The 13,489-nt window shown below is 33.0% G+C and overlaps 2 protein-coding genes across 2 annotated transcripts; one reads left to right on the top strand and one right to left on the bottom strand.

Annotated features, from left to right (window-relative positions):
* Positions 1 to 961: 961 nt before the first annotated feature.
* On the top strand, positions 962 to 3,967 carry LOC130966690 (uncharacterized). Its single transcript, XM_057891511.1, has 5 exons — positions 962 to 1,474; positions 2,145 to 2,269; positions 2,375 to 2,689; positions 2,780 to 2,949; positions 3,364 to 3,967. Exons 1-5 carry the CDS (start codon positions 1,163 to 1,165, stop codon positions 3,777 to 3,779), a joined length of 1,338 nt encoding a protein of 445 aa, XP_057747494.1. The 5' UTR covers positions 962 to 1,162; the 3' UTR covers positions 3,780 to 3,967.
* Positions 3,968 to 5,216: 1,249 nt separating this feature from the next.
* On the bottom strand, positions 5,217 to 11,068 carry LOC130969345 (uncharacterized). Its single transcript, XM_057895019.1, has 13 exons — positions 10,686 to 11,068; positions 9,883 to 9,956; positions 9,449 to 9,532; positions 9,188 to 9,268; positions 8,829 to 8,909; positions 8,613 to 8,705; positions 8,045 to 8,224; positions 7,889 to 7,956; positions 7,204 to 7,255; positions 6,649 to 6,702; positions 6,481 to 6,564; positions 6,270 to 6,336; positions 5,217 to 5,650 (listed from the first exon to the last, which is right to left on the bottom strand). The coding sequence occupies exons 1-13, from the start codon at positions 10,825 to 10,827 to the stop codon at positions 5,559 to 5,561; spliced, it is 1,152 nt and encodes a 383-aa protein (XP_057751002.1). The 5' UTR covers positions 10,828 to 11,068; the 3' UTR covers positions 5,217 to 5,558.
* Positions 11,069 to 13,489: the final 2,421 nt, after the last annotated feature.

Raw genomic sequence — 13,489 nt, 5'->3', positions numbered from 1 at the left:
ACCGCGGGATCACATCTAATTTTTATAACCGATCTAATTCAATCCAAACCGCATAATATACTATAATATTATTATTTTATTATTATATTTACAATTATACTTATAATATATTCAATTTTTTATACATTTTTATATTATTCATGTATTATTATTATTTAATAAATATTTTATATTCAAAATGTTATTTATTTATTTAAACTAACCTATAATTTTATTTCTATTGTTATGTTGTTGTTGGCTTTTTAAGATATTGTGGAGACTTGTTATGTCATTATTGATTATTTAAAATTTGATGTTGAGAGTTGAGACTTGTTATATCTATTTAATTTTTTTAATTTATAAAATCGCAAATCCAATCCAATCCAAACCGCTTGAAATTGGATCGGATCGGATCAGGTTTTTTTTTTTAAAATAACATCTAATCCAAATCGCACCGTAAGTAAAATTAGTGTTCAGATCGGATGAGTTTTTGACTCAAAACCGATCCAAACCACACCGCAAACACTCCTAGTAAATATCATTATAAAGGAGACAATTATTTTATATAAAAATTAATCATTAATTAACTGTTTATATAAAATAATATTAAAAATATATAAATACATAATAATTACTTTGATAGATAATTTTTGATATACAGTAATATTTTATAACTAGGAGTAGAAGGCCACCGGTGTGAGTATCCGCAATCAAACAAATAAGAAAGGCTGCAATATTAACCACATCTTGAAATTTATTGCTGTCAAGTCATATGGAGTAAAAAGTACATGCCAGGACACTCAATAATTTGTGTATTTGGAATTAAATATTTTTAAAATGAATTAAAAATATTTGATGTAAAATAAGAAGTATTATTTGTTAAAGATTAGAATGAATTGAATTAGTGTATATAAGGGAGGCAAAGGGATAAAGGGACAGAGAAGAGGACGTATGAGGTACAGCTATCTGATTATCCAATAGGGAACCTCCTTCAACCGTGACCATTCAGGACACCTGTGTCACTAACACGGACACTGCCCTTAACTTAAAAGCCCTAATAATAGAGAACCCTTCTCCCTTTCTATTATATAGGGGTTCATGTCATGTAACCTAACATACCCACCCTAATGGCCTAAGCAAAAAACCAAAATTTCCGTTAAAGTTTTTATCTTTTCGGGGGGTGATGGGAGAAGGTTCCTCAGCCAACGCCAAGGACAAGAAAAAGAAGAAGAAGAGGAACCACCGTGGTGGTGGCAGCAGCAAGAAGAAGATGACCCATGAGCAGCTTCTTGCATTCAAGTCGGTCACCGACTGGGTTCACTTGGATCAGCCATCATCTTCTTCTTCTCTTACTTGTCTTGTCGATGATTTTGGAGTGCAGAAGGGTCTTGGCAGGGGTGGGGAAAAGGTCGTCTTTGAATTGCATTCACACTCCAAATTCAGTGATGGCTTCTTGTCCCCTTCCAAGCTCATTGACAGAGCTCACATCAATGGCGTAAGTCTCATCTTCCTTTTCTCTCCCATTTTTTGGTTGCTTCCACTGTTCTAATCATGATGTTAAGCACTTCTTTTCAATTAAATATGATAGTTTCAAAAGGAATAGCTTTTTTGTTTCTTAGGCTTGTACAAAATAATGAAACCTTCAGTGCTATTTTTTATCCTTTTTTTTTCTTATGTGTAATGGAGCAGTAGCACCTAAGCTATAGTTAACAGTTGAAGCCGTATTATCATGTTAGCTTTTCCATGTTTTCGGGTTTTGTAATATCCACAAATAAAATATATCAGACCATGGAACATTGTTTTCATATTTTTTAGTCTATGTCCTTGGCATGGAAAACCAGCCAGTGCATGTGTACTTGAATCTTGATTAATAAACCATAGCTTTGAAATATGTGCACATTTGAGTAAGATGTTTTCTAGAATACTATGATTATTAGTGTACGGATAATGAAGCTACTCAAGAGATGGCAGGAATGGCTGATAGAAAATTACCAAACTTGAGAGGCCTGTAAAACTTGGTGAATATAAGGGTAAAGTTCAATTAAACTCCTTGTTATTGATGGTATCAATAATGATTGGCTGGGGCAACAGCATTGCATAGGATTTACATTCTTTGGTTTTAGGCATATTTTTAATTTTTAATCAACACTATTTGCTCATAACAGGTGAAAGTTCTTGCTCTGACAGATCATGACACTATGTCAGGCATCCCTGAGGCTGTAGAAGCAGCTCGTAAATATGGCATCAAGATAATTCCTGGTGTTGAAATTAGTACAATATTCTCTCCAAGGTAATTTTTTAGATGTTATACATTCTAGATTCATTAACATTGAAACCAATTATGCTTGGTATCCTTATTCTCCAATGATTCTGATGTTTTTCAATCCACTGGCAGTGGAGACTCCGAAGCAGAGGAACCAGTACATATTTTAGCATATTACAGTAGCATTGGACCATCAAGGTTTGAGGAACTGGACAAGTTTTTGTCAAATATAAGAGAGGGACGCTTTCTTCGTGCAAAGAATATCGTCTTGAAACTGAATAAGCTCAAGTTTCCTCTTAAGTGGGAGCATGTTTGCAGGATAGCAGGCAAGGGAGTTGCCCCTGGGAGGCTTCATGTAGCCCGTGCTATGGTCGAGGCTGGTTATGTAGAAAATCTCAAACAAGCTTTTGCTCGATATCTTTTCGATGGTGGACCTGCTTATTCAACGTAATATAGTGATTCTTGCTCTTGTAGGTTGTATGTATATATTTGCATTGCTAAGGAGATATGTAAGAATATGAGAAATTTGTTATGCAGGGGAAGTGAGCCTCTAGCAGAGGAAGCAATAAAAATGATCAGCGACACTGGGGGCGTTTCAGTGCTGGCTCATCCATGGGCACTGAAAAATCCTGTTCCCATTGTGAGGAGGTTAAAAGAAGCTGGTCTCCATGGAATAGAGGTCTACAGAAGTGATGGAAGGCTGGCAGGTACATGCTGAATAACAAAATTTGCTTGTTTCCTTCATTACAGTAAATTCAAACCATTATCTACCATTTAGGATTATCAATATCCTCCTAGTCAATACTGGTGTAGAACTCCCTGCATTCTAAGATACATGTTAGTTAGAAATTTGGTGCATTCATCCTAATTTGGTAAGAGCTTGTTATAGATGTGATTTGTATTGAATGTAGTATATTCATAATTTATCTCTTCATATAAATTGTATTTGGATACACATTGAATTACTTGTGTATTAAATTTCCTAAGTAATAAATATTTTGGAATGGATTGAGTATAAAGCATAGTTTATAGGCTACATCTCATGAGACCACAATTGTTGTGTAAAATCATTTCATTAAGTGCAATAGAAGCAAAGTCAAATGTTAAGCTTTTGTTGGCAGCATATAGCGACCTAGCCGATGCATACGGGCTTTTGAAGACTGGAGGGTCGGACTATCATGGAAGAGGAGGGCACAACGAATCGGAACTGGGAAGCGTGAACCTTCCGGTGCTAGTGTTGCACGACTTGCTCAAGGTGGCTCGACCAATCTGGTGCGATGCCATCAAGGAAATATTGGAGTGTTATGCTGAGGAGCCTTCTGATTCGAACCTAGCAAGTATCACGAGGTTTGGGAGAACCCGGGCTTTTAAGGGAGGTTCACCCTTGAGTTGTGGACAGGACTTGATTGATCACTGCCTACCTCTCTGGCTGAGTACGGAGGAGATGGAGGATGCAGAGATTAAAGCCATCAAATTGAAGCTTTCCAATGTTTCTCTTAGTCAAGGAGGAATTCAAGTTCTCATAGAGACTAAATAGTTGTATCTTGTATGAATCTAGATTATCTTAATTTAATCATGTCATGTAACTCTTCCCAAGCCAATCTATTTGTAAGTCAAGTTCTTCAATTTTTCTTTTCTTTTTTTAATTTGGGAATATTTCTATCATCTTTGAGTACTACCATATTTGTCATAAACATACTTATTCCAAAAATTTAAGTCGGTAAAAAGAGTTATAGAAATAATTATATTTTTAATATGATTCTTTACATAAGAGTCGTTAAAATTTTTCTCTCTCGGTTAGTTTGTCTTATGCTGAAATATTTTTTTACATAATAAAGATGGAATTTTAGATTTTTATGTAATAAAAATTTTGATATTATGTAAGAATGTCTATATCTCTAATGATATTAGACAGATATCAAAGGAATACGGTGCTGATTGGGTTTGGAATCATTTTTTTCTCACTTCTAAAGAAAAAGAAAAGGGGAAAAATAGTGAGAATATATCAGTTCCTCATTGTGCAATTTCATGTCTGAAGACCGTTTTATATCCTCGACTTAGTTGCCGATGGATAATCACTAAATGAATAGAGTTTATATTATAATGAGTTCCTCTCAAATTGACCATATTATATATTGCATCTCTCAATTTGTAACGAAGCATATAATATGCACTTGTAAAAGTGATATTTTTTTGGGTATTGTTTAAAAAGTTAGAATAAATTATCATTGATATCCATAAAAGATACATATGCTGACAAATGTATTCATATAAGAATAAAATAATAATTATAATCACGGAAGATAACTTACACAATTGGTGCGTTAGAATATTCTTGACACATAGAAGCTATCTTCCGTGAGTACAATTGTCATTTTATTCTTATATAGATACATTTGTCAGCGTTTATATCTTTTATGAATATAAATAATAATTTATTCTAAAAAGGTTAATTTAAGAATTTTTTGTAAAGAAAGTTAATTTAATTTGAATATATTAGCTTAATTTTATATGGTCAACGGGGCCAAAGGCCCAAACCGACCCACAACACTTAAACGGCCCAAACAGACACACAACACGTAAACGACCACTATTCTGGGGAACTTGGTCCAAAGTCTATCATTATAAAAAAATTTTAAATGGTTATTCAATAAAATTCTCATACTATTTGTATGATTAAAAGAAAATTAATTAACCAACGTCAACATCAGTTGGTCGAATAACCTACTCATTTGCTTGCTTAAACATGTGTCAGAATTCAAATCCTTAAATAGAATTTAAATCCGGACAGTTTAATCCTTAATCTATCAAATTAAAAAATATGATGGGAGAAAAGAAATCAATTATAATTCATCTAATATACAAAAGATTATAAGTATAGAAATGTGAATTTATTATAACTGATTTTTACTTTTAGTAAGTAGTCATGAAAGTTTTTATTTTTTTTTACATCCGTCGGATTTTTAGGTTTCAATTAATAGACAAAAGTCTTTGTTAATTGTTACCAAGAATTTTGTTGATTAAAATTGTAAGTCTAAACCTAGTTTTACTATAACACTACAAGAAATGAGAATTCTGTTGTGCATAATCAAATCATGTATTATCCCAACCAATATCTCTCAGTTTGGACACTTGGAAAATCCTCAATTCCTCTAAACCAAAAGAACAAAATTAAATATATATAAAAAATACACTTCATTCATGGAGAGAATCAGCAGCTCTGCTTGGATGTGTATGTTAGCACAAGGATGCGGATGAAACATGATGCAGCACCAAGCATGCCATTAACCAGACTCAACGTAGCTTAGTCACCAGATTATCTATATTTGCCGAGCTCCATCTTTTTCTTTATTGTTCTCTGACCATAATATATGGATGAATCTACTATTCCCGCCACGGTGAATACACCTACATCAAATGATACATGTCCACTTTTGCTAAGTTTCACGATGCATGCATGGATCTTATTGGATTAGTTGGAGAGAGAGAACATTACAGGGCTGGAAGTGAGCCGAACTCTCACGAAAATTAAGCTTGGCACACGGCTCGACTCATTAATAATCGAGCCTATTTCGTAAGTTCAACCTCGACTCAACAAAAACTCACAAGTTGACTCAAATAATAAGAACATAATCTATAATTCTATATCAATAAAGTATAACTTATATATATTAAAAAATATTAAAAAAGATCAATTTTATATAGTCTATCTATCAATTATAAATTTTTTATTTATATTCTATATCAAAATTATATATAAAAAATGACTATAAATTTTAAATAATTAAAAACATTAATATATATGTAAAATTATATATATATATATATATAATCGAGTCAACTCACGAGTTAATAAGCTAAACTTATCCAAGTTCAAGCTTGGCTCATTTAATTTATGAGCTCAATTCCAAATTCAAACTCGGCTCACTAGCTCACAAGTTCAGCTTATCGAGCTATTAACAAGTCGAGCTCAAATTGACTCGTGAGCTGGCTTCACTTATTTCCAGCTCTAAGAACAAGGATGTACCTCCAATAATTGCACAAACACTGGTCAAGAAATGTAAGAATGGAATGTGCTGCTCTTTAAAGATGACCTGCAACATACAACACATTAATTTACCAAAAGATTAAAAGAAACAGCAAATTATTATTCACAAGAGCACCAAAAGTGCGCAAAACAGTGCCAATATAATCACTCACAGGAGGATGAAATAATCTAACTTTTTAAGCAGTATTACCTTAATTGGTGATATGTCATAAAAGAAGAACACTCCAGGGACTGCACCTTGCTCTGAACTCTTGAAATGCTCAGTCACAGAATACTGTGCAATAACATTTATGATGCAACTTAGGCATTATCCACGGAACAATGCAAATGATGGTAAGTTTCTCATATTTGACAATACCTGATTTGAATAGGTAACATGGCCTCTAATGTCTCTGTATATAGTAGGGACCACCTGCAGTTTGCACACATCAATTATCAAACAAGCATCAAGTGCGTCAACAGTTTATTTGGTTTGATCATGTCCCAAGAAGACTAGCGAATGTTCCACTAAGAAAAGTAGATTAAATGGAACATAATACAATAATTTAGAGGTAAACGGAGACAAAGAGATGAAATCGATAAGAAACAAAAAGGACTTAAATCTAACGACTTGTTTATAGAAATGATTTATGAATTATGATAGACCACACAATAAAGTCATTTGATGTAGGAAAAGGTTTTATCATTAACTTATTGTTGTGTAATGAACTCATGATAGAACTGAGATTGTTAGTTGTTGCTAGTCTACAAAAACAATAGTTGCATTTTAGATAATACAGCTAACAAGAAATGATCAGGAACATAATCCATAATATTATATAAATATAAGATAATAAATAATTAAATAAAAGGTAAAACATAAGTAGAATTTATCATTATCAATATCATAAAAATATGTCGAGATAATACCAACCTTTACGAAATACTGGTACATGCCATGACTTGGTCCTTGCACCCATTTTACCCTGCAAAGGAGTAGAAGCAGAGAACGATTTAGAGAGCTCAAACGGTTGGAAGATGAGTAATTTAGTCAGGCCATTTTCTTTCATAAATGTCATTCACTAAGTATAATACATGATAAAATAACCTCCCACTCAAAGGAAAGAAGATAGTACAAAATAAAAAATTTTCAAATATAACACAACTCATACATCAAATTTTCAGTACATAACAATTACGAATAAGTTACTGCATTTACTACTAAAGCCTATCTTCTTTAATTAAAATGTGTATATAACCATCTTTGTAATTATTCTAGAGGCTACAACTATCTTCAAGATGATGTCAATCCTACTAGATTTGTTTGCTTGGCTATAAGCCTGTGGAAGCTTTGTGGTTTACCCTTGTTCTCCCCCTTTTGTTGAGAAAATAGGAAGAAGCATTCAGTTGGTGTAGCTGCGTTGAACAACCTTTTGGTGCCTAATCATTTGATAGATGGATGTGTACATAGTGAATGCATAAAGCAAAGATAATTTGATTGAGGACTACATTTAGTGGCATTACATCAAAATTTACGGATTCAAGCATGTGAAAACACATGGAGCATGGTATCCTCATCACCAGAAAATAATGACTCTAGAGACAGATAGAAAAATTACCCATCAAGAGGATTTACTAATCCGGGGAAGTGGGCTCCAAAACTTAATTTGTTAATCTGATGACTTATCTGCACCATACAAACATTAGAACTTTATCAAAGTTTAAATTGGTGCTTTATTTAAACAAGGGATATTAGAAATCAAGTTCAGTCTTACATTTAGATGATTATCTTGTAAAGCAAGTAGATCAGCAAGAAACATAGCTGACTGAAGAAAGCTTTTTCCAGTTGCAAAATGAAAGTTTCCAGCCACTTTATTAACTTCAAGAGATCCAAGAATATTGCATCCTTCACCTTCTTCATCCTTTACCTTTTGTACGTAGCCTTCTCTTTGGCACTACAAGCAAGATCAAATTGTCAGAATACTATGGTTTCAAGACCATGGAAACCGTACACATACAATGTGTCATTTGTCCAGAGGAAAATATAACAAGGAAACTTTACTGTTAAAATAAAGGAACATCAACTGCAGCTAATTGAGAGATAATTCTAAAATGAGCAGCACGTTGCATTTACTGCTTATAAGAAGGTTGCGCTTGAATAATATTTGTTGCTAATGCAACACAAATAAGTTTGCACAGAGCATATCAAGAGGGTGTTTTTGCTGTCATTAGCCTCCTCATTGACTATTAAGTTCTTAGTTCTTAATATAAAGTGTGGTATTTGAATTCATAAGATTGCAGTGTACCATGCACATCAAGTAATCAAATGAGAATCAAGCCAACCTGGTCAATCAAGTCCATATTAGACAGCGCCCATCCCTTTTTCCTGTATGCTTCACGCACTTCTTCACAAGAATTACAACATTGATCGTCTGACTGCAAATGAGAGAGACATGGAGAGGAAGCACATGTAAGTAGTTATGAAATACATGGAATAGGTAAATAGAAAACCATAAGATAACAAGACCAAATTAAACGATATTGAATCATAAATTTTACTTCTTCTGCACCAAAACAGGAACCGCAATACTCTTCATCATGTCCTAGTCTGCCACCATGCTTCTGCAAGGGCCTCTCAATCTACAATATGAAATGTAAATTCATCAGGGACACATTAAACGTATAAACATAATTTTGTTGTCAAATTATTTTATATTCTAGTATCTTCTGTTTCATGTTGCACTTCCTACCAGTCATTCATATCCATATCCATAAAAGAAACATAAGCATAATGCCTTCCATTTCCAAGCATTTAAACCAAATCAGAAGTAACGTAAATACCAGAATGATCAAATGTTTATAGTATACACACAAGCAATCATTGTGCAGCGAAAAAGAGCTGAAGTATTTAAGCTAACCTTTGGTGCACCAATTCCATCCTGCTTCACTTCTACCACATTGCCATGAGAATCAATTCTTTTTTTCATGATATTATGTCTCTGAGAAAAGGAAGTATTTCAGTAATAATAAGAATAGATTTTTTATATAAAATAATCAGAATACTGTGAGAATAATATAAACATGAGGCAGAAAGGTAGATAATTAGAGAGAATGCAAATAATAAATAAATCTTCATATCCACATAGAATTGCTTATCTGAAAATTTAAGCATTACATACTATATCAAGGTGCTGCTCGCCGCTAATATCCATTGCGTCTAAACTGAGCATTGAGCATCTAACATAAGGAAAAGTGACATCAAACTGCAGTTTCAAGGGCAAGAAAAACAATCAAATTAGAACTCCTTAAAAGTATATACAAGGTCAAAACTAATGCTATCAAAATCGCCAAATAAAAATGTTACAAAGAAAATCTCCAACTCACAACATTATTTTTAGTTTTCTAAAAGAAGGTTTTGCAATAATTGCATTTAGGCATTTTCTCAACAATAAATCACCAAACTAATAAGAAATAATCATGAATAACTCATGAACCATGACATATCCATAGAGTTGACATAAAATATGGAAACCTGGATACAGCTACAAAAGTTATAGCAGAAACATATAAATAATAAACATATTGATGGGCAAAGTATATAGATGATAAGTACATTGATGTGTAAGGTTTCTCCTCTAGAAGTATCCACCAAAAGCTGACTCTCGGTAACAGTATAAAGGTATAAACCTGCAATCACATAAAAGGATGACATTATAAGATTAAATCTGTAACTTATATCCTTAAACTAGTATTGAATAAGAAGCTAGTGGATAAACTGCAGAAAAATAAGCTTAAGTGCATTCGATGACTGGCTCAAGATATGTAACACTAAACCCTTGAGCCAATAGCTGATAACGTATATCAAAGATCCGGGTTATCAGAAGCAGATCAATGCAACAACTAAGAAAGTGAAAGCTTGAACAAACCCATTCTCATGCTAATCCATAACATTAACTACATAATCAAATCCAAGCAATTAGATCCTTCATTACCTTGGTACTCTCAGCAATTAATTTGAATGAAGTAATGGCAAAATGTATAAATCAACATACAAAAAGTATCATTTTGCCGGAAGAAAAGCAAGGGGAGAACAAAAATTAAGCTACCATTGCACCCCCAAGATAAAAATACCTCTTTTATAAGCTCTCCCACTGAATAATGAAACATTTCAAGTTCAGCTCAATCCTCAATGCAACAAAATAGCCAATCAAACCATAAAATTCACACGATGTTACTAAACACCTCCGGAACCTAAATCCGTATAACTCAAAATTTTCCCTTCTAAATTTCTGAGCATTTTTTCCAACCAGGTAGCCAAAACAATCCAAAGTTTCAACCTTTACCAAAATTAAAACAATAAACCCCCTCCTACCCACCGCCCAAGAAAAAAAAGGAAGAGAGGACACGGGATCATACTTAGCTCGGAGATGAAAAGGAAGAGCATGACGGCGACGGAGACGATGGTGACGACACCGCCGGAAAGTGTGCGGTTGTAGAAATCTTCATTGACTTTTGGGTATGCGTCCAAACTGCGTAGCTTATTGAAGACCGCGTTCATATCGATGAAGCCTAGAAATAGCAACGCCAAGCGGCGAGCTTTACAGGGACGATGTGAGAAGGGCGGCTCTCCGCCGGATACGGTGGCCGGGGATGACGGAGAGCGAGTGGGTAAAGAAGAGAATTGGCGTTGATTGGATGGAGAACGAAGGAAGACACTTATTCAGAGGTCAATTGAGTCCAACATGGCGTCTAATACCCTTCTCTCTCTCTCTCTCTCTCTCTCTCTTTCTTCTCTCTCTCTATTTTATTTTATTTATTATTTTCATATTCTGTTTAATTAACCAAATTAAGCATTTAATTCTGGAAATTTGTTCTGCTGATTAATTTAGTTTCAGTTTAACGGCTGCCTATTCAAGTATTCATATCCAAGGTGGATCATATAATTTCTGATTGATTGATTGATTCACTTTCTTATCATTTATAGGTGGATTTGTTTTCAGTTTTTTTCGACTTTTATCTCGGTGAATCTTTTTCAGTTTATTTACTATATATTTAAATTTAAAATCTATAAATATCGCTATCTAATCGGAGAGTTGAAATTTATGTTACAAAAAACAGTTGGATCATGTGAAAAAAGCAGGGGTATAACTATAATTTTTTAATTAAAAAGTTCAATTAGAATTAAATCAACAATTTAAGTCGTTTATAATTTTCACTAGAATGGTTCCAGTGTAATTGGTATTGCACTTTTCACTTGATTTGATACATCGTTTTAAAAGATGTTATTCTGAAAATAAATAAGCAAAAAGTGTTTTAAGAGTTAAATTAAATATCTATCAATTGTTAATGTAATATATCATATGAGATCTACTTTTGATGCGAGAAGTCGAAACATATTTTTGGTCCGTTGAATTAAATATTATAGTTAAGAACTTAAGGTTAAATTATTATACCTTATTAATATGTTTCCAATAATCCATTCAGATTCTTATTCATATTAGGTTCTTTTTTGTATTAACAAAAATATTATATGAACCTTTAAAAACAGTTACCAAATAAATCATTTATGTTTGTATGTATTTATATGTCATTTTATATATATTTAATATATATTTTGTATTATATATATAAGTAATTGATTAATAATTAATTTTTAATATACATAATTACACATAATATATAATATAATTTGATGTACTAACAGTCATTTTTTATAATATTATTTTAATAGTGATTAATTATTAATTATTTTAATATCTAAGTTTTAATACGAATTCTAATTTAAAAAAATTAAATTCAGCGAAACTTAACTAAAAATTTATAGAGGTGATTATAGATCAGATTCAATTTACATATCTGATTAAATTTGTAAAGATATCGAATCAAATTGCGTACTAATATGACCAAATAGCGGATTTGAATTATATACCCATAGATTCACATATCCAAATAAATAAATAAAATTTATATATAGTGAAAGTTTAATCCTAATTCCTAGTAAACAAACCCTATTTTCCTTCTCATTTCCGGTGCCCGAAATTCGCATGCACTTACTTGATTTGTCAGTGCTACTCTCAAACCTTTCGAATTCACAGCCCCACCTTCTTTTAGTGGGGCGAGTTTTGTGGGATAAATTAAAAATGGTTATATGTCAATTAATCCAATTACAATTTACAATAATAATATTTAAAATAATAATAAAAAAATAACTAATAAATAGGTCTTTAAGGTTTTAATTTGTGAACATTTAACTTCTTTAGGACTAAAAAATACAAAATAATCCTAAACATCTCAAAATGCCGTATAAATTGATTCTTCCGTTCAATCTACTTCGTAACGCGTTACGAATTCAGATTACCTGACACTTATGTGGTGTAGCAATTGGTACGTGTCTTCCGGATGGTATGACCGGGACTGACGTGATCTACTGGTGAAAGTTATGGGACATTGTGGTTCTTGGGTTCTAAGACGATAATATTTTGAAAAACGTTTTATAATGGTTCTTATGAGATATGCCAATGATGCCCATATCAGTCACAGACAATTACAGGAAGTCCTAGAACTTATGTTTTTCTTCCAAAAAATACGACACTTTGTCTCCGTATTGTTGTCGTTGTTGTTCCGTGAAGTAGTTCCATTGAAGTTTTGTGGTTCTACCTACGTCTGCCGTGGAGAGTGGTAAGTACATTGTTGTTCAAATTTGTTCTGCTTATGCCTTTTATTTCTTATCAATGTCGTAAGATGGGACTAATAGGGACTGTAAGTAAGTGTCGTAGATGATTAGTTGTGGGATTAGTCATTTGTCAGGTATTGTTTAGTGAGATTTTGGAGATTTTGATAATAAGGGTTGGTTTTGTGTTGTTGTGGTTTGAAAAATTTTACAGATGATTGATGTATTCGGTGTTTCCGTGTTTCGTTATGGGGGCAACTTTTCAAGGGCACCTACCGGTGAGTTAGTCTATCTGCATGGTCAAGTTGAGAAGTTTCCTCCAATGGACCTGAATCTTGTCAATTTCGGAGATCTAGTCACGATGTTCAAAGAATTGGGATATCAATCGTATAAGGAGGCTTACTAGTAAGATCCAAAAAACAAAGATATGGAGTCAGGAATGTCGTGCACTTATGCGGTTGCAGCAATCAGAAAAAAAAAAACATGACAACATAGAAGATTATGTGCATCCATGGTTATGTATGAAATCTCTGAAGAAGACTTACAAGCA

The sequence above is a fragment of the Arachis stenosperma genome, chromosome 3 (assembly GCF_014773155.1).
Source record: "Arachis stenosperma cultivar V10309 chromosome 3, arast.V10309.gnm1.PFL2, whole genome shotgun sequence".
NCBI classification, from domain to species: domain Eukaryota; kingdom Viridiplantae; phylum Streptophyta; class Magnoliopsida; order Fabales; family Fabaceae; genus Arachis; species Arachis stenosperma.
Note: the sequence above shows the minus strand (reverse complement) of the source record. Positions and strands in the feature narration are given on the sequence as shown.